The sequence below is a fragment of the Panthera tigris genome, chromosome F2 (assembly GCF_018350195.1).
Source record: "Panthera tigris isolate Pti1 chromosome F2, P.tigris_Pti1_mat1.1, whole genome shotgun sequence".
Lineage (NCBI taxonomy): Eukaryota > Metazoa > Chordata > Mammalia > Carnivora > Felidae > Panthera > Panthera tigris.
Window position 1 is genome coordinate 66491685 of NC_056676.1, and position 21848 is coordinate 66513532.

General features: G+C 44.0%; 1 protein-coding gene across 1 annotated transcript in view; it reads left to right on the forward strand.

Moving 5' to 3' along the window:
- FER1L6 (fer-1 like family member 6) overlaps positions 1 to 21848 on the forward strand; it is a 167448-nt gene that overhangs the window by 72879 nt on the left and 72721 nt on the right. The window contains exons 14-18 of the mRNA XM_042972894.1: positions 3760 to 3880; positions 6429 to 6529; positions 10495 to 10585; positions 13289 to 13408; positions 15113 to 15265. Coding sequence (XP_042828828.1) covers positions 3760 to 3880; positions 6429 to 6529; positions 10495 to 10585; positions 13289 to 13408; positions 15113 to 15265 — 586 coding nt within the window. The remainder of the gene's footprint in view (positions 1 to 3759; positions 3881 to 6428; positions 6530 to 10494; positions 10586 to 13288; positions 13409 to 15112; positions 15266 to 21848) is intronic.

The following is a 21848-nucleotide window of genomic DNA, read 5'->3' on the forward strand; positions in this document are numbered from 1 at the left end:
CCATCTCATGGACTGGTCATCCCACTCTCTGAGTCCTCTGAACCACCAATCAGAAAGTTACCAGCTGTCCTCTTCCCCTTCCTTCCCTCATCTAGTCAGCAATGAAGTCTGGTAAAGTTTGGCTCTCAAGTATTTCTCGTATCGATTGTCATCTCTTTAATTTTGGCCATTGGCATCTTTGACCCGGATTATCCTAAAAATCTCCAACCTGGCTTGGATCTTCAAGAAATTCACCAGACTCTCTGTCAGAGCCAGTTACTCCCTGAACTGACATCATTCATCGGCTGCCTGTGGCTTTCAGGGTTATTTTCAGAGGCCACAGCTTGTTGCCTCAATCCCCATCTACTTCTCTACCACCGTCTCCAGTCACGCCCCAAACTCCGCCTTTCCTCCGGCCACACTATGTCTCTGATGGTTCTCCAAATGTGTCCTGCTGTTTGCTGCTTCTGGGCCTGTGAGGATGGTCTTCCCTCTGCCAGGCAATATGCCCTCTCCTCAGAACTGTTGGCTCCCGTTACCCTTCAAGGTGAAGCCCACATTCCCTTCCCTGAATCCCAAGTCTGATTTGGATTTCTAGACTCCTTCCACCAAGCACCAATCACATTGCATTAAGATGTTTTTACTTGTCTGTCTCCCTATTAGACTGTGGACACTCTGAGGGCAGGGACCGTGTCTTATTTACCTGTGTATCTGCTCCTTTCTAAAGCCTGGAACACAGTAAATCTTCATAAATGTTTTGGAATGAGTTAAGGAATTACTATACCTGGGTTTGCTACAAGGTACTATGGAGGCAGAGAGAGGAGGCAGGTAACTTACTTTCCCTGGGGAGGAGGTGAGGAGTTGAAAAAGGGCACAGAAAAGGTGACATCCTAAAAGGTGAGAAGGGGTTTAAGCAGTGAAAAGAGAGTATTTGGGACAAAAGTAAAAATAATCTTAATTATTCATCCCCTCATTTTTAAGTGTGCCCTATATTTTCTAAATCCTGTCCTCCCATGGACCACCTTCTTTGGAATGTTTTTTTGCTCTCTGGCAGGCATAGTTAGTTGTAAACCCTCCTTTCCACACAGCAGCGAGGATCCCAAACTTGGGATGGCCTTTGATGGCTTCTCTGTCTATTCTCAGAACTGAGGAGATCAATGAGTGGGTCCTATAACTGGATCTGCAACTCAGGGAAACGTTTCTGAAATACTCAGAGGCACTCTGCATCCTTTCACTGGAACCAGGCAGTAAAAACCTCCCCACCTTGTTGAACTAGACCATTGGTGACTATGGGTGAGAATGTCAGGAGATCTAATGTGAGAATGGTTTGGGAGGAGATGAGAAGTCTCAAGGCACCCTTGGATGGACTTTATATTAGTGCTGGCCAGCGGGATCAAGGAGACCCAAATGAATCATGCTGATGTTTCCTGGGTTTCCGTCTCTCAGAAATATTCCTCAGTCACTATATTGAGGCTCTGCCTACCTAGTGGCAAACCAGGGTGGCAGTAGCTAAATTGAAAGATCCTGTGTCTATACCACACCCATATGTGCGTGCACACACACATGCTTGCACATGCACATGGTCACGCAGTTGATTTGTGTGTTGCCTTCATTAAAGTAAATTAAACTCCTTGTGTTTGGTCTGGGCTTTCCAGTTTTAGAAAGCACATGCATTCACCTACAATTTATGTATTAGGCTGGAGTTCAGGAATGAGACGAGAGCACAGGACATCCCATGGCAGTTCATCATCTCCTTCTCAGGGCTCTAAGGCTACCCTTGCCCAAAGTCACAAGCCTGGTCTGGTGTCAGAGCAGCCATTCAAACTGGCAGCCTTCTCTTTCCACTGGCAGCACGGTGCCCTCATGGTGCCCTCCCATCTGCTGTGCTCCATCTGTACTGTTTGCCAGAGACCACAGCATCGCAGTCCCAGACCCAGTAAGACTAGGAGGACTCTGGGAATCAAAGAGGAGAAGGCCCTGAACATCATTAGCACAAAATAATCTGAGCCACAGAAACCTTGGAACAAAGGACAAAATCTGGGTGAGAATGTATTTTGTAGGATTCTCGGTGCAGTAATTTTAAAGGAGATGAAAGCATTTTAATTTCTAACTTTTTAATTTATTTATTTTTTGTTCTCCTGCTGTAATAACAACCCCAGTCTCAGCCAAGAACTAATTTGGCTTCTCTTCTAAATGGACACCTGCTGGTTTATCTTCTACAGAAGAGACACCGGACACCTTTGCTACTTTTATGGTCTGCAGAGGAAATTTGGGTTGGACAGCTAAAAAGAACAACCATCCATTCTTTCAGGCTGGAGTCCTCTTCAGCTTTTTGGGATGGAAACAGCTTTCTCTCCCTTGGTCTCTCCTCTGTCTGCCTCTATGGGTGTGTGACTCCAAACCCTGTCCATGTTTATCAGGCCACATGTCTCACCCTGCCCATTTTGAGAACTTTGCCTTGGCCTTCCTGTCACATTTCTCTTTTTGCGGTCCCAGATGTTTCTGGGAAAATTAGAGGGGCTTGGGGAAAACCTAGTCAAGAATATAGCTGCCGTGGGGCGCCTGGGTGCCTCGGTTGTTAAGGGTCCGACTTCGGCTCAGGTCATGATCTTGCAGACTGTGGGTTTGGGCTCTGCGTCAGGCTCTGTGCTGACAGCTCGGAGCCTGGAGCCTGCTTCGGATTCTGTGTGTTCTCTCTCTTCCCCTCCCCCACTAATGCTCTCTCTGTCTCAAAAGTAAATAAACATTAAAAAAATTAAAAAAAAAAAAAAAGAATATAGCTGCCCTTAGGGAACATCAACTTTTTGCCACACTTCTCCCACCTTACCTGCCTTACCCCATCCCTTTCCTCCCTGGGAGCCAAAACCGACAAATTAGTTCCTTGTTTTGTGTCTTCGATCTCCCACTGTTAGCTGTCTTATTCTCATCAGCATTTAAGCATATCCAACTGCCACCCTTAAACACTTCCTTTGGCTCCACATCTCCCCATCTGGCTACTTTGCTATCCCTCTTATCCCTTCTTAGCCAAGTAGGCAACCTGCATTATCAGCACCATGGCCTGGAAATAGTACATATTTGATTCATGGATGGATGGATGGATGACGGGTGGATGGATGCATGAATGCATAGATGCATGCATGGATGGATGGGTGGATGCATGGGTAGATGAATGCATGAATACATGCATGCATGGATGGATGGACAGATGGATGCATAGATGGATGGATGGATGGCCATATGGTTGCTGCAGTTTAGATTCTTCATCCTAATTAATAATATATTATGCTCTTACAGTTTTATAGCAATTTCATTCACGTCTGTTATCTCAATTTATTTTCACACAGTGGATAGCTTACAGACATTAAAATGAAAATGTTGGTTTTTCTCTCTCCTCTCCTCTCCTCTCCTCCCCTCCCCTCCCCTCCCTCCCTCTCCTCTCCTCCCCCCCCCCCCCCTCCCTTCCTCTCCTCTCCTCTAATCTGGAAAGAGAAGTTCCTCCTTGAAGAAGGCTTGCTTGATAAACCCTGCCCCCTGGTGCTCAGCTCTAGGCTTTGTCCTGCGTCTGATGGCGGTAGCTGTTAGTACCTTTCCATTGTAGCCATATATCTGTTCATTGTTTATTGTTCATGGGTCCCCAATTAGAACACAGTGAATAATTTGATTGTTTTGTCACCACCCTTCCCCACCCCACAAAGACCATACAAAACATGAACATGTGGCTGGAATTGCCTGAAAAATACCAATTGCCAACTAACTTCAAGACCTAACCTGTTTTCACAGGAATTACAACTATTTGCCTTTTGATGCCAAGAAGCCCTGTGTCTACTTTATCAGTTCTTGGGGAGACCAGACGTTTAGGCTGCATTGGTCCAACATGCTGGAGAAAATGGCAGACCTGCTGGTAGGTGACTCTCACAGGTGATGGATTTGAACATTGGGCAGCTGGAGGCAAAAGGGACCTTTTCATTCACACAGTAGAGGGTCTTGACCTTAATTTAAATGCAAATAAATTGTGACTGCTGCACGAGGGCACATAGTTTCTACCTTCTGGACCTAAGGGAATGAGAATACGTTTTGACTTTAAATAAAACTGTCCGGATTAGAATCTCTGTTCTGCTTCTTAACATTAATGGACCTAAGGATAGACTGTTTTCCTAATCAGGATATTAAGGCAGGAGATAGACAACTTTCTCACAGAACTGATGGAGCCTGGCTTCAACTGATAGAAAATCCTACACCCTTCCCATGGCAGAGAATTGCCTTTACGGTGAAGTCCTGCCACTTCTCCAGTCCTGCCTGTCACATACTTTCTCCCTTGTCCCAAGCGCACTGGACTTTTTGTTTCTCGAAGAAACCAAATTCCTTTATGCCTCATAGCCACCTCCATGATGTTCTGTCTGCCTGAGCTACTTTTCCCTCCACGCTTTGCCTATGTAACCCCTTAACCTCCACAGCACAGTTTCAACTACTTCCTCAGAGAGGCCTTCTGACTTCTCCCCCTTACTCTCTCCTGTAATACCCTGTGCTGTACCTTCAGGGCTCTCCGGATTTTACAATTGATTGGTGTGTTTATTTGGTCAATAACCATTTCCTACTGTTCTGTGGCATCTGGCATAGTACCCGGCACCTGAAAGGGGCCAATAGTTATTTGAGGGATTGAAGGGAAGTGTTTATAACAGGGCCAATATGCAACGGCTGCCAGATTGTTCCACCCAACCCCAGGGAGGAAGGCACCCCTGGGAACTCTGCTTCTCTGGGCTCTTGAGCCTGCCCTTCGTGGTTTCTTTGTGCCTGCTCTCATATTTCTCTTCTCACACCACACAGCTCATTGGGGCGCCCTCTACTTTCTGTCCTGCCGTGCCTCACCAGGTGACCCTCTCATTCCATGAAAGCCTATGCTAAGGAAAGAACAAATTTCTCTCTCTCTTTTGCTTTATAATTCTGTCTCTAGTTGTGTGAAACAAAGCATTGCCTCTGGTCTTGGGGATTCCAGGCATCATGGAGATAAGAGTCTGAGGGCGATTTGGTGTCACATTATGTGGAGGCCACAGACTTGCTTTGTAAGGCTGGTTTTGCTTCTCCTTCAGGCAAAATATCTTAGACAGTGTATTTATAGAATTAATCCAAGCAATGCAGCAGCGCTGGCCTGGAGGAGGGGTCCCTCTGGTTCTACAGGGTCTATCCCACTCCAGTAGGTAAACGCAGTTACCGGGCGCGGAGGGGCGTGGTTTGCTGTAGGCTGGTCCCGCCTCTACTGTGGGCCCAGCGGACCAATCCTCGAGGCCCCACCTTGGTGGTGGTGGGGAGAAAAATGGCGTCCCCCCAGTCTCTTCTCCACCACCCGGTGTTCCAAATCACTCCTTTGGAGCCATCCTCATTGTGTCACGGTCGCAGACGAGACTCCTGTGCCCCGGCGCTTGACAAACCAAAGCAGAATGCCTCCCTAGAGGCCATAGCTGCCTTTACCATTCATTTCCAATTCCTTTCTCAGTGCCACATCCCTGCCATGCTTGGTGTATCATGCCTAACATGACTGAATGTTTGTTTACTAAGCACTAGGCACCGTCTGAAGAAGTCCACACCTCTCTATGGTGGTGCTATAGGTGGGCGCTCTTATCAACTGACTTTGCACAAAAATGGGCATGCGGGGGTTAGTTCAGTCATAAGGATAGAGTCTGGATTTGAACAGAGGTTGCTTGACACTGCACCTATATTTTTAACCACTCCACAATTTGCCTGTTCTTATAGTGAAGGGGGAAGAGGGAAACATATGTCCCCAGACATCAGACTTTGATGTGTAATACAATTTTTATAGATTCTGGCAAAGCAGTGATAACATGCCTTTTGAGTGCCGTATCCCTCCATTGAGTGCCACTGAATGGAATACTAGAATTTAGGCCTAAAAAGAAAAGTATGATTATTAAATACACAAGCATAAAGCCATTGTCATATGCAACCTGTCCTCTTCTCCTATACCACCTCACCCGCTGCCCCAAACTCCTATAATCAGAAGAATTGATGCCCTTTAAATCAGGATTATTCAGTATTACTATATTCCCATATAATCAATTGACTTGAACGTTGCTTTTGAAGTTTTTTATGTCATATCTAATTTGATCTCCTTTGTTAGGTATTTCCTGACATGAGTTTCCCCCCACGGTAGACGCCAAATAAAGGATCCCCTGTTAGGAAATGATCTGGAATAGGAATGATGGGTTTGAGCAAGGCAGGAGAAGACTTGTCTTTGGACTGATTCCAATGAAGAAAAGGAAGTTTCAAAGTTAGAATGCAGCAGCATTTCCCAGTTCAGACACAAGAAAATGAGGGAAACCTTCCTTCATTTCTAAAACACAAAATCAGCAAAATATGTCTGAGATACTTCAATCAGGGTCTCCACTACAGGGTCTCCTTCTGCCCCTCAGCCCTCTACCCCTATGGTTCGTTTCCAGGAAGAAAGTATAGAAGAAGTGAGAGAATTGATCAAGATTTCAGAGAAAGCATCAGAAGATAAAATGAAGATGGTGCTCAGTGACTTCATCAGTCAAAGCAGGTACCGGGAGAACAGCTGGCATGTGGGTTGCTGAGCTTATATGGAATCAGCTTTTAATTACCTTAGAAAATAGTTGATTTCACATGCATTCAGAGAGGCATTTTATAGTGTTCTATCCATCTTTATTTCGTTCAGTAATTTAGCCGGCACTTGTGGGCTCACGGTTGCTTCCTGACACTTAACTAAAGCATAAAACAAAGGAAAAAAAAAAAAGAAGAGGGAGAAAAGAAAGACTCACTGCAGAGACTTTTTAATGAAGCAAGAAAAATGCTAGTAATGTTATGCCAAGCACGCGTCTACATCTGGTAGACACTCAGCAACTATTTGACAATTAGATTGGATAATAAATCAAATACTATTTAGTAGAATTTTTTCAGATAACATAGCAAACACCAATTAAGGACTCTGATTCCAGGTGGCAATCAATAATAATAAAAGATTTAAAAATAGAGCGTATTAGTTACCTATTATGGAGTAACAACTCCCAAATTTAGTGACTAGACAGTATGTATGATCTCTGTTTCTGTGGGTCAGGAGTCCAGCTGTGGCTTAGCCACAGTTTAGAGCCTCTCAGAGACGCCAATCAAGGCATGGGCTGGGGCTGCAGTTACTGAAGGCCCGGTGGGCAGGCTTCACCGCCAAGCCCACTCACATGGTTTTTTGCGAATTCGGTTCTTCACGGGCTGGTGGATTGAGGACTTCAGTTCCCTGACTGCTTGTTGGCAGTCAGCCTCAGTTCCTCACCACGTGGGCTACTCCAGGCTCCTCACGACATGGCGGCTGACTTCATCAGAATGAACAAGCAAGAAGAGTCAGAGCATGCCAGCAAGATGGAAGTCATGGTCTTTTATAACCTAATCTTGGAAGTGACCCCCATCACTCTTGACATACTCTACTATGAGCAAGTCACTAGGTCCAGTGCACGCTCAAAGGGAGGGAATTACACAACGGCAAGAAAAGCAGGAGAAGGTCACTGGGGGGGGGGCATTGTAGGGGCTTGTCTACTACAGAAGGAAACAACCTGGATTAACTCTTGAAATTAATTAGGTGAAGAGTTGGGCAAAAATGAGAATTTATCATAATGACGGGCGCCTGGGTGGCTCAGTCAGTTAGGCATCGCTTGATTTCAGCTCAGGTCATGATCTCAGTGTGGTGAGATTGAGCCCTGTGTTGGGCCCCACACTGGGCATGGAGCCTGCTTAAGATTCTCTCTCTCTCTCTCTCTCTCTCTCTCTCTCTTCCTCTCCCCCTCCTCCCTTGCTCATGCTTTCTCTAAATAAAAAAATGAAAGAAAGAAAAGAAAAGAAAAAAGATTAAGTCGTAATGGAAGCAATGAGAAGGGGTGGAGATTCATTTGATGGAAGGCAAAATCTAATAGATGGGGGTAGCTAAATAGCTAAATTCTGGTGTTTCGCTTTATAAGTTCTGTCTTTGCTAATCTCTCAGTTACCCATCATTTTTGCTTTATAAAAGGAAAGCAAACAAATAAATATATAGATTTCTTTCTATCTTTATTTCTTTCTCATTTCTCATTATAGAAGCAATATCTCTCAGTGTTGCTCCTGCTGTGAGCTAAGTGTGACCTGCAATTCTCTTTGAGCATCTTTAAAAAGCTTCATGATCTCATATTTCTAGAAACTGTTTGTGGGCAAATTATAGCTCAATAATTTTCTATATTAGGGGGCTACTTGGGGTGATGATCATTCCCCTTTCCCTACAAGTTTACAAGCAGCTGAAAACATATTTATGAGGGTCAGACAGAGATCAAAATGTTAGTTTTGTATTTGGTAAACTTGGATTTGAGAAAGTGGCTTGGACCTGAGGTCAAGGTGGGCTTCCTGTTTCCTCCCCGCTGCGACCCCTTCATGGTGAGGCAGCTGGACTTCTGGGGCTTCTCCCCAGGAAGGGACAGGTCACTTGCCACAAGAAGGTGAGGAGGCCGTCCACAGGTCGCAGCAGGCTGGGTATGAAAGATGAAGAATGAACACAAACAGGTGCCGTGGTCATTTACTCCAATTTGATTGAGGGAATCAATGATTTTTCCCCCTGTGAGAAAGGGAGAGAGAGATCAGAAGTCAGAAGTGTCCACCGTGTCTCATTAAGCTGGTCCGTTCGGGAGTGGAATGGAGTTTCTTGTGTGTCTCAGAAGGTAGACGTGTGGCAACAAGATGCCTTCTTCAAAATATAATTCTTCATATTCTTTTTAAACATTAAGGGAAAATGGGGTGCCTGGGTGGCTCAGTCAGTTAAGCATCCGACTTTGGCTCACGTCATGATGTGGTTCGTGGGCTCGGGCCCCCTGTCGGGTCCTGTGCTAACATCTCAGAGCCTGGAGCCTGCTTCAGATTCTGTGTCTGCCTCTCTCTCTGCCCCGCCCCTGCTTGCACTCTCTCTCTCTCTCTCTCTCTCTCTCTCTCTCTGTCTCAAAAATAAACATTAAAAATTGTTTTGTTTTAATTAAAAAATAAATAAATAAAAATTAAGAGAAAATGTCACTTGACTAGTATGTCCAAAGAGAATTGCTGGTGAGGTTTCCGACTCTGACGTAGGACCAGGGAGTGTGGTGTTTTCCCCTTTTGTTTCCTTTGTTGTTGATCTTTTTCTTCACAGTATTACATGCTCATCTTACCAAAAGAAAAAAAAAAAAAAAGGTAGGAATGTATGAAGAAAAAGTGTTCTCAATTCTCTCTCCAATCCCATTTTGCAGAGACAAGTTGATTTGTCCTCCTGGATTTTTTTTCCTGTGCATTTGCAGACCCACACATTCATGAAAACACTATATTTTTCCACAAATGTCACACACTTTGTTCAGCAGGTTGCTTTTTCACTCCACAAACTAGCACTGGAATCTTTCTACAGTTGTATGTGATGGTCCTCAGTAGTTAATTGTGTGATATGTGTCACTTACTTAACTGGTCTCTGATATATTAGTTGCTTCTAATTATTTTGCTACTATAAACGATGCTACAGTAAGCATTACTGTGTAAACATATTCTTGCAAAATTTTTCAGTTGTTTTTGAAGGACAGAATTCTAACCTAATTTTTGGATCAAATTATATAGACGTTTAATTTTTGGCAAGTGCTGTCAAATCGTCTCTTAAACAATTGGTGGAGGAGAGTGACTATTTCCCCACCTTAACTATTATCCAATAGGTGAAAATGGTATTGATTTTAATTTGCATTTAACTTTTCACTAATGAGGGCAGTATCTTATTTCCCTATGTTTTAAAGCCTCTTATATTTCTTCTTCAATTACATGCATAACCTCTACCACTTTCTTATTGACCACATTTTTAACATCATCCCTCCAAGTGTTACTACTCGTCATTGGTAGGGTTTTTAACATGGGAGGACGTACTCCAGTATGGAGTCTAAAATATTTTTTTACATACAACTTTTCAGGAAACTCTTGGTGTGTGTTAAATGTGTAAGATGATGGAAAACTGCATTATTTTACGTGTGGTGTTATGACCTTGGATAGCAATCACAATAGATATGTATATGAAACCAAGTAGGAAAACAAACCTCTATTCCCCAAAATTAATGTGGGGTCTGGGGATCATTTCCAATCCTCACTTTGTCTCTTAGAAAAGTTAGTGCACCATTGCTTAATTCTTTGTTTTGTTTTTTTTTAATGTTTATTTGATTTTGAGCTAGAAAGAGAGCGAGTAGGGGAGGGGCAGAGAGAGAGGGAGAGATCTGAAGCACTGACAGCAGAGAGCCAGGCCTGATGCGGGGCTCACACTCACCAACAGTGAGATCATGACCTGAGCCAAAGTCCCACACTTAACTGACTGAGCCACCCAGGTGCCCCCACCACTGCTTAATTCTAAATGAGAAATCTTGGGTCCGTGGCTCCATCAACTTTCCCATTGTATTGCAGGAAGTGTATGTGCAAATCTCTGGAAGTACATAAATGGATTTTCACTAAGTAGGTTTCCAAACTGTTATTCTTCTCTTATAGTGCCTTTATCTCTGAAGCAGAAAAGAAGCCCAAGATGTTGAACCAAACCACTTTAGATAAGAAACGACTTACGCTCTGTTGGCAGGAGCTGGTATGTGAAAATCTATTTATACTTTGAACAGAATTAAAACATGTGCTTTAAAAATAAACCTCATGGATGAGGCATAGGTCATAGACCAGATGAGGATAATGTTCTAAAGGTTCTACATCTGTGTGATGTAGAAGCATGAGTGAGAAGGGGATATATGGGTAAGTTGGAAAGGAATGAGCATTTACTGAATGTTTATAAAATGATCTAGAAGCCCACCAGTCCTATATCCTATTCTGATGGATTTCCTCTTTGACCATTTTCTCGACATTTATATTTTGTCAAAGGCATAGACTTCTTTGCCTCACAAATGGAGAGACCAAACAATAACTGTTGTTCCCCTGCTCAGTTTTCTTCCATTAAAAATTGTGAAGAGGTGTAAGCTTTCTTGACATCAGGGCAGGAGCTGATACCTCTCTGTGCCCTGGAGAACCCGCACAGCTCTGCATGCCTCACAGATCCTCAGTCCCTGTCGAATGAGTGATGGTTGAGAAATGCCAGACCAGGTTAGACCCTGGCTTATCTCACCTCGAAAATTCAGCTCCAGCAGTGGCACCAAGGGACATTTTGTAGGAGGCCGTGATAATTCTGCAAAGAAAAATGACTCGATGTTTGACCGGTCAGGGGCATTTTGAAGATGCAAGTGGGGCTCAGCGAGATTAAAGGATTTTTTTTAAAGGTCACAGTTAATTAATCATCGTCTAGACACTAAGACCCAAGTGTTGAAACTGGTTCACCTTTCTTTCCAGGATAATAAACAAGGGTTTATGTACTCCTCCTCTGTACTCCAAGGGAGGCCAGATTTTCACTCTATAGATCTTCCTCCTGCCCCATTTCTTCTTTAGCCCCTCCGGCTGCCTTTCCCTGTCTCTGCAACATCCATCCACTACATATTGCCCACAGAGCTCTGTATTGAGAAATACAGAGTTTTCTCGACATCCAACAGTCCTTGACCCACACGAGTCCACGCATTCAATATCTTGTAGTGGCCCAGCAGTCCCTCCTCATCTCTGGACCTGTATTTCCACCCTCCCAGTGGACACATTACTGCTTGTCTCACAGCGCCTCCAACTCAACCCATCCTATTAAACCCATCGGCTTCCAATCTGACTTTGTTCCACGTCCTCTGTTGGCACGACCAGCTGCACTTGTTGCTCCAACCAGAAGCCTAGACTCAACTTTAAATCTTTACTCCTAACCCTCCATAGTCGATCTGACCACAGGCCCTGTTGCTTCCTCCCCTTAAAGACTCTGGAACTTGTTCCACTTCTTCATCCTCAGGGTTGCTGCCTAAACTGAGTTCCTTAGCACCCACTAGGCCCAGACCGTGGCTTCCTCCAACCCAGACCACAACCAGAATGGTCTTCCCAAAGCACAAACCTGATTAGATCGCCATTGCTTCAAAAATCACTGGCATTTGTCAGTCCTACATACCTTCTATCTGTAATTGGTTCCTCTGTCTGGACTTTCCTTTCTCTTCTTATCACCTGATGAATTCCATTCCTTTTTAAAGACCCAGTGTAAATGTCATGGCATCTATAAAACCGAGCTCTGCCTTTCCCTGGTCCCCTGATGTTTTGCACATATATTGCTTTTAGCTCACCAAACTGTCAAGTCTCAGGGAAGGAAGCCTGTGTCTTCCCCTGTCCTAGGCCTTGGCTCCTAGGACAGTACAAAGCAAGTATTTAGTCCTCCTTGCCAGCATGTACCTAAGGCTTCCTATGTGCCAGGCCCTGTGCTAGGTGCTGGGAACACAGCGCTGTAAGTACTTGGCACTCGCCCCTGAGGAATTGATTGATTGATTGACTTAGTCATTCTGCAAACACGTATTTAACACCTGCTATGTGTCAGGAACTCTGCCAGACACCGAGAATAAGTAAGAACAAGGTAAGAACAAACCAGAGGAGGTCCCTGCCCTAGTGAAGTTTATATTTGAGGGGAGTAGACGGAAGATAGAAAGGTAAGCAACAAATAAAATGATTACAGGTTATGGTTATGAAGGAAATTTTGTAAGGCCGTGGTGATCAGGAAAATGTGGGGGACGGGACGCAGTGGTGACATTGAGGCTGAGGCTTGGGAAGGAACGAGCCGTGCAGAGTCCAGGAGGAGCATCTGAACAAGAGGAAAGCCCACGCACACTGGTCTTGAGGTCGGACTGAGCTTGATGTGTTCTGGGCCTTCTTGAGGACCAGTGTGCCTGGGGCCCAGTGTGTGAAGCGATACAAGATGAAGCAAAGAGTAGGCAAGGCCCACTCACGCAGGGTCTCAGAAATCACTATAAATGTTTGGGATTTCCTCTGTACAAAAGCACGGCTGAATGGATGTTCCAAACTCTCAGACGGCTGTGAGGAGCAATGAGGATTAATTCAGCAGGTAGGGCTTTGCCTGGCACAGGGTAAGAACTCAATACGTTTTAGTTACTGGATTTGGGTCCTGGCTAACAGAGCCTTGGGACCTTGACAAACCTTTGACTTTTCCAGGCCCTGGCTTCTCATCTATCAAACAAAGGTGAGATGATATTCACTGCCTCCGTATGCCTATGACATTTCTATTAAATGGGCAGTGTGCACACTGGCAGACCCTGAAACAGCCCCATGAATGGCTTGGTGTGGAACTTGACAAGCACCTTCAGGATTCTCCAGCGACAGGACAGTACTTATGTCCAGATATCTAGAAAAACCCACATGGACTCCTGTCTTGTTTCAGGAAACAATGGCCAAGGAAGCCAAGGCAATCATTCAGCAGCAGAAGAAAAAATTATCTCTTGATGAAATGATCCATGAAGCCGAAATCTTTGTGGAAAAAATCCGCTTCCTTGTTGATGAGGTAATCAACTCTAAAGGCAAACTTCCTTTGGGAGATTAGAACAGATATATTCCTAGTGAAGTTTGAATGTTTGATAAGGACAAAAGGCAGAGAGCAATGCTTTCTTCTGAGCCCTGCAGAGCTGAGCAGTCACTATTAGTTTAGGCATGAGAATGGAGATTTTTAAATTAAGCCAAACATGTACAGCTTTATTGATTTTTTAATGAAGCCTGAGTATTCAGCAGAAATAAAAAGCTTGTTGCTTAATGGAATCAAGAAAAGTCAAAATAAGTATGGGACCTTTGATTAGTTTTCAACTGTAAGTGGACTTAAACTCATATCCAGTAAAAGTCAGAACAGCTTCTCCTTTAAAGTCAGTTGTAAACAGTATCTTTTGTGACTTCTAGAATGTTCTAAAAAGGTCCACATATTTGCTTCTGTCAGATGCTGGGTTTTTTATGGGAAGGTTTCAAGGAGAGGTACAGAACATTACTGCTTCTGTCAATCTCAAAAGTTGTATATCTTGTTGCAAATCCATCATTCCCTGGGGACATAATAAACAGTGAGACAGGAAGTCATTTTAACAGATTCAGGAATTTTAATAAGCACCCAGAAGGTTCAAACCAAGCATCAGGACTTTAGGTCTGTGAAGGACCAACCCTCTGGCTAGGGAAACCTCCTCACTGATGTTTCTGTTTCCGTATAAGGAGAGAAGGGATGCCTCTTGGAGAACAAATTATGCCAGAGGATTATGGGGTTAGAGAGGCAGAGCACCCACTTCGAGCCCAGGAAAATAAAAGCGTACTTTGTGACAATGTACCTCCCTTTTGATTGGGTAGCTATGTCGGCTCAGAAATATGCATTTCAAACACAACATAATGGGCCTCTTGGCAGGGAATTCTGTAATTCCTATCTTGATTAGCTCGATTTTAAAGTAGAATTTAATGTGCAAGTTAGTCAAATTTCTCCTGAATAACAACCTAAAATAGAGCTAAAATACTTGGCAACCATATTTTAGGTCTAAAGTCCCTTGTAGAATTGTTTTTCCTTCCTTAAGAGCAAATAGAGGGGTGCCTAGGTAGCTCAGTCAGTTAAGCATCCGACTTTGGCTCAGATCATGATCTCACGGTCCGTGAGTTTGAGCCCCGCGTCAGGCTCTGTACTGACAGCTCAGAGCCTGGAGCCTGCTTCAGATTCTGTCTCCCTCTCTCTCTGTCCTTCCCCCACTCTCACTGTCTCTCTCTCTCTCTCTCAAAAGTAAATAAACATTAAAAAAAAAAGAGCAAATAGAAAGACATTCATGGATTTTTGTTTTTGCTTTTTTAAAAAATATTCTGGAAAGCTACCTGGCTCTTAGGAGAACCAATGTTTGAGGCTAAATCATTACATGATTACAAAAAAACAACAACAAAGGGGAAGATGTTTGTTCCATAGATGGAGAAAAGCAGGTCACCAAAGATGCCAAATCATGGGTCCAACTTGTGTCTCCTCAAAGCACAATAGCCAAGTTGGACATATGGGGTTTGTATGTACTTAGCAGTCATGACATAAGGCTTTCTCAAAGAAGCTACACTTAACGTGCTTGACTGCATAGATGTTTAAGTGCCTTGATGGTTTAAGTCACAGAATGTATTTTTCAGACAGGCACTGTTTCCGGGAGGAGAGTTCTGGAAGGGTACTTGTTAAGCACCAACCCATCAAATCCATTCCCCTCTGTTGCCACAGCCACAGCACACCATCCCCGATGTCTTCATCTGGATGCTCAGCAACAACAAGAAGGTGGCATATGCCCGCATCGCCTCCAAAGACGTGCTCTATTCCCCTGTCGGTGAGCAGATGGGCAAACACTGTGGGAAGATCAAAACTCATTTCCTCAAAGTAAGTCTGCACTATTTTTGACTCAACGATAGGAAATCTCTGCTTTTCCTGAGTCTCTCAGCATTCTTCATGTGTGTCCATGTCCCTGACTTTTCCCCCAAACTTTCAAAGGTCTGAGGACAGACAGCTGAAACACCTTGTCTCCTCTTGATTCAAATTGTGATTTAGTAGACCGTCTTGAGGCTGAGTATTCCCCAGTTTTCCAATTACCATGTCAACAGACATAAAGTTGTTTTTTTTTTTTTTAATGTAGCAGATGTACCTCAAGGTTGCTTTAATTTTTATTTCTTTGGTCACTAGGAAAACCAACCATTTTTCTATTAGTTTTCTCTCTACCTTTTCTCTTGTGTGATTTGTCCATGGCATCTCTTCACATGAGTTCATCTATGTTTAAAAAAAGAAAAATTTCAAGGAAAATGACAAGAGAAAAGGTTTGTATTTCACAGAACTGGCAGTTCGGGATTCCTGGTGGCTTCCAATTGTGAAATTTCATCTAGGTTCCCTGTACCCTTCATGAAGACCGGTCACCTGATGCCTCCCCTGAGGCCTCACAAGTGGACAATCATAGGTAGAATCTCTGGATGGATCCTACTGTTTCTTAGTCAAAATTGGAACCTTTCTTGGAGACCCTGGGTATTCTACCTATACTATAAATTTCTATCCCAGAAATAGACTTGAGAAAATATGGAGAAAGAGTGGTCCAGGGGCTTGACACACACCAGTGACTGACAAGAATGTATAATTTGACTGACTAACTGTTCCCAACTTAGAGTAGATTTTCCTGGAAATTGTAGTTCTGATTTCTTGGTACAACATAATTATCTTCCACTGCCTGAGGGGGAGGGTGAGAAGGCTTATTAACCATGCTGTACGAAGAACGGTGAAGAGATAACAGTGTTTAACTGAGAAGAGAAGATTTGATGTCTTGATAGAGATTTTTAGTGTTTGTAGGGCTACCACATGGATGATGAGTTGAGTGTGTGTGTGTGTGAGTGTGTTTCCAGAGGACATAACCAGGCCACATGATAGCTGTTACAGGGAAATGGTTTCCTATATGGAGGTCCATATTTGGTCTTAGTCCCTTTGATATAAATATGGCAATGGGCAGCTAGACTGGGTAGCCTCTAAGTGCCATCCAAATGTTAGAGTCTCCCTTAGATGTGATTATCAAATGTTGCAGACAGAAGAGGCAGCAGGGGATAATGGCTTAATCCTTAGGCTCTGAAATGAGGTGAATCTGGGTTGGAATTTGTACTAGTTTATCAGGGCGGCTGTAACGAAGTACCACTAAGCGGCTTAAACAACAGAAACGTATTATCTCACAATTCTGAGGGTTGGAAATCTTAGATAAAGGTATTGGCGGAACCATGCTCCCTCTGAAAACACTGTTCTAACTCCTGGCAGTTCTTGGCTCGTAGGAGCATAACTCCAGTCTCTACACTGTGCTCTCCCTGTGGGTGTCTCTCTTCATGCGATGTCCTTTTTGTAAGAATCACACTCCAGTTTAGGTTCGTGTTAACTGTATCTTCCATGACCCTATTTCCAAATAAGGTCTTATTCTAAGCTACTGGGTGTGAGGACTTCAATGTCTGAAGTTTAGGGGAATACAGTGTTTAACCCACTACAGAATTCTGGGGCTAATATTTACGAGCTGCATGACCTTGGGCAAGTTACTTAACATCTCTGTGTCTCCTATTCCTCATCCGTCAAATGGAGGTGATGCTGAGGGTTAAGTGGATAATTGCCCATGAAGAACACAGAGTGTGTATCATCCAGAGTAATCGCTCAATCAGTGTTGGTGTTCAAACAGATGGGCATCCAACATCTAGAGGATGTTTCTGGAATTGTATGCCCCTTCATATCTGGTGAAGTATTTGTGGCTCGTCATGTATGTTATTTTCTGTCATGTGGATAACATGATTTTTAAACCGATCCCTGTGAAACTGTAACCGGAAAAAAAAATGTTCACTCTAGTTATTTACCGCAAATGTCAGGGCTTCTCTTCAACTTTCTCCATCCAAGGGATTCTGGGGTCACGAGAAACATTTGTCCTAAAAAAAGCAAATTGTTTCAGAAAATGCTGGAAAATCAGTGTAAATTTACTTCCTCCCAAATATTTTGATGTATGCTGGATTTATTTAAAATTAGAACAAAGAACAACTGTCGAATAAAACCAGAGGATGGACATAACTGAGAGTTCAGAACCTTCACCCTGTGGCCCTGGCTGACGTCTTTGTCTGTTATTTTCTTTCTGCCGTTGGGATTACTTTGGGGGATAGCTTTTTAAATGTCGTTGAATTCACTTGCACTGACTTGATGAAACATCTTGATAAGATGATTCAGCAAAACTGTTTCCATTCCTGATTTGATTGTCACCGTTGCTATTCATTCCCTTTCTCCACCTCTCTTTGTGCCCTTTTCTCTTCACCCAAATGGTAAATCTGAAGAAAGAAAGAACAGCATCAGGGAGGCAAAGTGTTTACCCTCCTGCCACTCACTCTGGTTTCTTAGCTGAGAATTAAAAGTGCAGGAAGACAGAGCATAGAATGCAAACATCCAAAATCTCTAGGCCAGAGTTTCCTCAGAGTTTATGCTGTGGAACAGCCCTCAGCTCTGTGAACTTCCATGTTCAAACCCATTTGGGGGGTTGCAGGTGCACCCTCTCGTGGGGTCTCATGGTGCCCATTAGCTGGTAGAAGGCTTCCAGAAGTTCTGCAGTCAGGAAACATCTTTATCTTTTACAGCCCACGCTTGCCAACCTTATTCATCTAGAATAGTTATTTACAAATGTTGGGAAACTACTTTTACTAGGGGTCCAGTTCAGAGAATGTTAATCTAGAGGAAACTAAAATGCGTTATCTTAAGTCACACAGCCAAATAAATAGTAAATAGTAATGGTAAATCATAGTTCCTGGTTCCATGATCTTTCTCTTTAAAAAATTTTTTAAAAAATGTTTATTCATTTTTGAGAGAGAGACAGAGACAGAGCACGAGCGGCAGAGGGGCAGAGAGAGAGAGAGAGGGAAACACAGAATCTGAAGCAGTCTCCAGGCTCTGAACTGTCAGCACGGAGCCTGACACGGGGCTCGAACCCACCACGAGATCATGACCTGAGCGAAAGTCAGAGGCTTAACTGAGCCACCCAGGCGCCCTATCTTTTTCTTTTTTTCTAACTTAAATATATTCATAATGCTATAGTGGACAGCAGAGTGGAGTCACTGGAACAAAATTTGCTAAGCTCAGCTCAATCCACCATCCAAAAGAGCAGAGCTCTCCCACTTGGGTCTCATCCGCACCTTACCCGTAGTGGCCATCGGGTGGAAAAGCACATCCGTGTCCAAAAGCAAACTCCCTGTAGGAGGAGCTGGATGTGCTCAGAGTCCAACAAGAGGGTGACGTTCCACTTTCCTTTTCTCTTTGCCTGGAATCATGGCTCCCTGTGAGTCCTGCCCGCTGGACTCCAGAGAGCCCCTCCTTGGTCTTGCCTCCATCTTTATCCTGTCTCCTGAGTCTAGTCACTTCTCAGGAGTCCCGCTTTCAATCCACTTTTCCCTAGGATGCAGCACAAAGTGATGACTGGGTCCTGCCACACACAAACATCAACAAAGCAAGCAAAACCTCTCTTTCTGATACTGGTTGACCAACTTCAGCACAATTTGTGTGAATTCCCATCTCTTGCTCCATTTTCTGACTTGCCAAGACTTTCCCTGTTTTTAAAAGCCAGCCGGCATTCACCAGCACCTCTGGAGGAGGTGGGTGGGGCTTGGGAGAGGCTAAGACTGTAGCATTCTGTCTCATGCAGTTGGTATACATTGGTGATCGTAGTTTTTCAACGCACGTTTGCTTTCTTTAATTATTTTGTTTCCTCTCCCCGCCCCACCCCCCTACCACCTTACCATGCTATTCTCAAAAGGAAAGACACTGCAGTGGTTGGTCAGGCTTTAGGAGCACACAAGAGAGAAAAGCAACTGGGGAAGTGAGGGAGCCAGGGGAAGACACCCCAGGCTAAACATGCACATGCAGTTGAACAGGAGATACTCTTTCTGAAAGCACTTAGGAGCATGCTCAGTCATGTTGCGGGGGTTCCAGCTGGGATTCCCACGTGAGATATCCTGCAACGTCTTGCAAGCAATTTCAGTTTGTGTGTTTTTTAAACGACGGGTAAACTGCAAACTCTAGGAGTCCATTAGTGGTCCTTACGTAACATTTCCCAAGATGTTAGCTGAGTTATTGGTCCTAATCGCGAATTCACACACCCGTGTTGTTTTCACAGCAGCAGGAATGAATGATGCTTTTGCTGTTGTTTTACTTTAAGAGTAAAGCAAAGGATATCAGACCTGCTTGGGGCAACGCAGATAGGAAGTTAAGTCTTGTTCAAGTACTTACCACTGTGGTCATTGACCAGCAGGATCAGCACCATCAGGGAGAAATGCAGAATCACAAGACCTAGTGAATCAGAATTTACATTTTAGCCAGACGCCCAGGCAGTTCACGCAGATAGATCAGTGTGTGAGGAGCCCTGGCTAAGAGGATGGGCTCTGGAGCCGGGTAGAGCAGGGTTGAGTCTTGGGTCATTCTTGCCTCTCTCTGTGATGGTAGACACTCATCTTAACCTCTCCGAACCTCCATTTCTACATCTTCAAAGTACACATAATAAAGATATTTACTCTTCCTTCACCATGAAGATGAATGATAACCTGTGGCTTGTTAACAGTATGTAAGTACTAAGACACGGTGCGTGCAGGGAGAAACATGAGAGAGACCTAGGACTGTGTAAGCGCTCAACATGCGTGAAGCAGGATTGTTATTAGGAAAATAAATTAATGAGCTGACAAATATTTATTGAGTACTTCATGAATGCCAAGCAGTCTTTTGGGGACGTCACTGCGAACTGACAGATAAAAATCCCTGCCTTTGTGAATCGATATCCTAGTGATATCTACAAATGGCAAAGGGATTACTTTTTATTACAATAGAATAACCGTAGGCTCTCATAAATATTTGTTTTATTGAACAATGCTCAATGCATTTTAGCTATTATTGTTATGGTTATTACAGAAGTGATGAGTTGAGGATTATTTCTTATAATTTTTAAAATTATGAGTTGCAGAGCGGTTATCTTTACCAACAACAAAATGACCTTTTTTTTTTTTTTTTAAGCTGAGTAAATAATGGCATCCCGCTCCCTAAAGAATAAAATCTGAACTCATCCACATAACAAGCAGGATTCCTCATCCTCGTCTGTGTCATTCTTTGCCCCAGCTCTTTCTTTTCTAAAAACTTTTAGCAAATCCCCTCCTGGCATGGAGTGAGCACTCACTAAACATTAGCCTGTATCACCACTGTTAGTTCGCACCCCTGTGTCTTTGTTCATGCCTTCCCTCTTCCTGGGATGCTTCCTCTACTGGTCCAGCTCCTGAAGTACCCACTAAAGCCCAGTAAAATGTTTGACTCCTAAAAAAAAATAGAAACACCTGCTCCTACTTTTCTGTTCCCTTCGTTTCTCTCTTACCCTTGACCTTGCATTGGAATAAAGGACTGCAAGTCGGTTTCCTTGTGAGCCAATGAAGAGAGGCTCGGGGCGGGGGGGGGGGGGGTGTCTTGATCATTCTGATGCCTTCCTGACCCCACCGCTTTAGTGAGGCCTAATGGCCCTTCAGGTAGTTGCTGAACTGAGTTGCTGAAAATCCATTTAAGGGACCTGCAGAGTGAAGAGAAAGGTAAACAGCCATGCTCAATTTTGGATTCAGATGCTCTCCACGGGTGCCTTGGAAATTGTCAGAGCATGCTGTGGCCTCTCATGTAGGATTTTGTGATTCCTTCTGGAAAAAAGGTGGTGCCGAAGAAAGTGGACAATATCGATAGGAAATCCTAAGAAACGCTAAGTGACACTTAGAAAAGTCAACGAAATCTGGAGAGGTAGCTACTCTAAGAATGAAGATCTAGGCAGCAGTTCCGAACACAGCCACGTCTGGGGTTGGGAACCCCCTCAGTGGGGAAGGAACCCCCTACTCCTGGTGACTGAGGAATAAAGAAGCCATGCTACACTGAGTTGTATCCTCCACATGTTGAGAACACGTTCACCCACACACATTCATCTGTACGTGCACAGATTCAGACCGCCTACACGAATACACACGTGAACACGCAGATGCAAACACACATAAATATAAATCCAGATCCGAGTACGGTCAAAGGGGAGCATGCAGGGTGGAAAAGGAATTTGAAACCACACTGCATGGGCGGGGGACGAAGGGACTAGAGATGGTTAGGCAGGAAGAAGGATATGGTAGGGCGGGTAGGTCCCTTCAAGCACATGGGGGCCTGGCCTATGGAAGAAGCACATGAGTCCCTCTGAACGAAGCAAAAATGTAGATGCTGTGGTTGGGATTCGAGGTGCTTGGAAGTTCTGGGAAGGGATATTTCTTTCTTTTTTGGGGGGCGGGGGGAAGGATATTTCAGCTCAGTGTGGGAAGAGGCAAGCTTTGGGGGTAGAGTCTGGCATCGAGATATGGAATTACCTCCTCTGGGTTTTGGTCCTGGTTCTGTCACTTGAAAGCTGAGTGATCTAAGGGAACTTCGT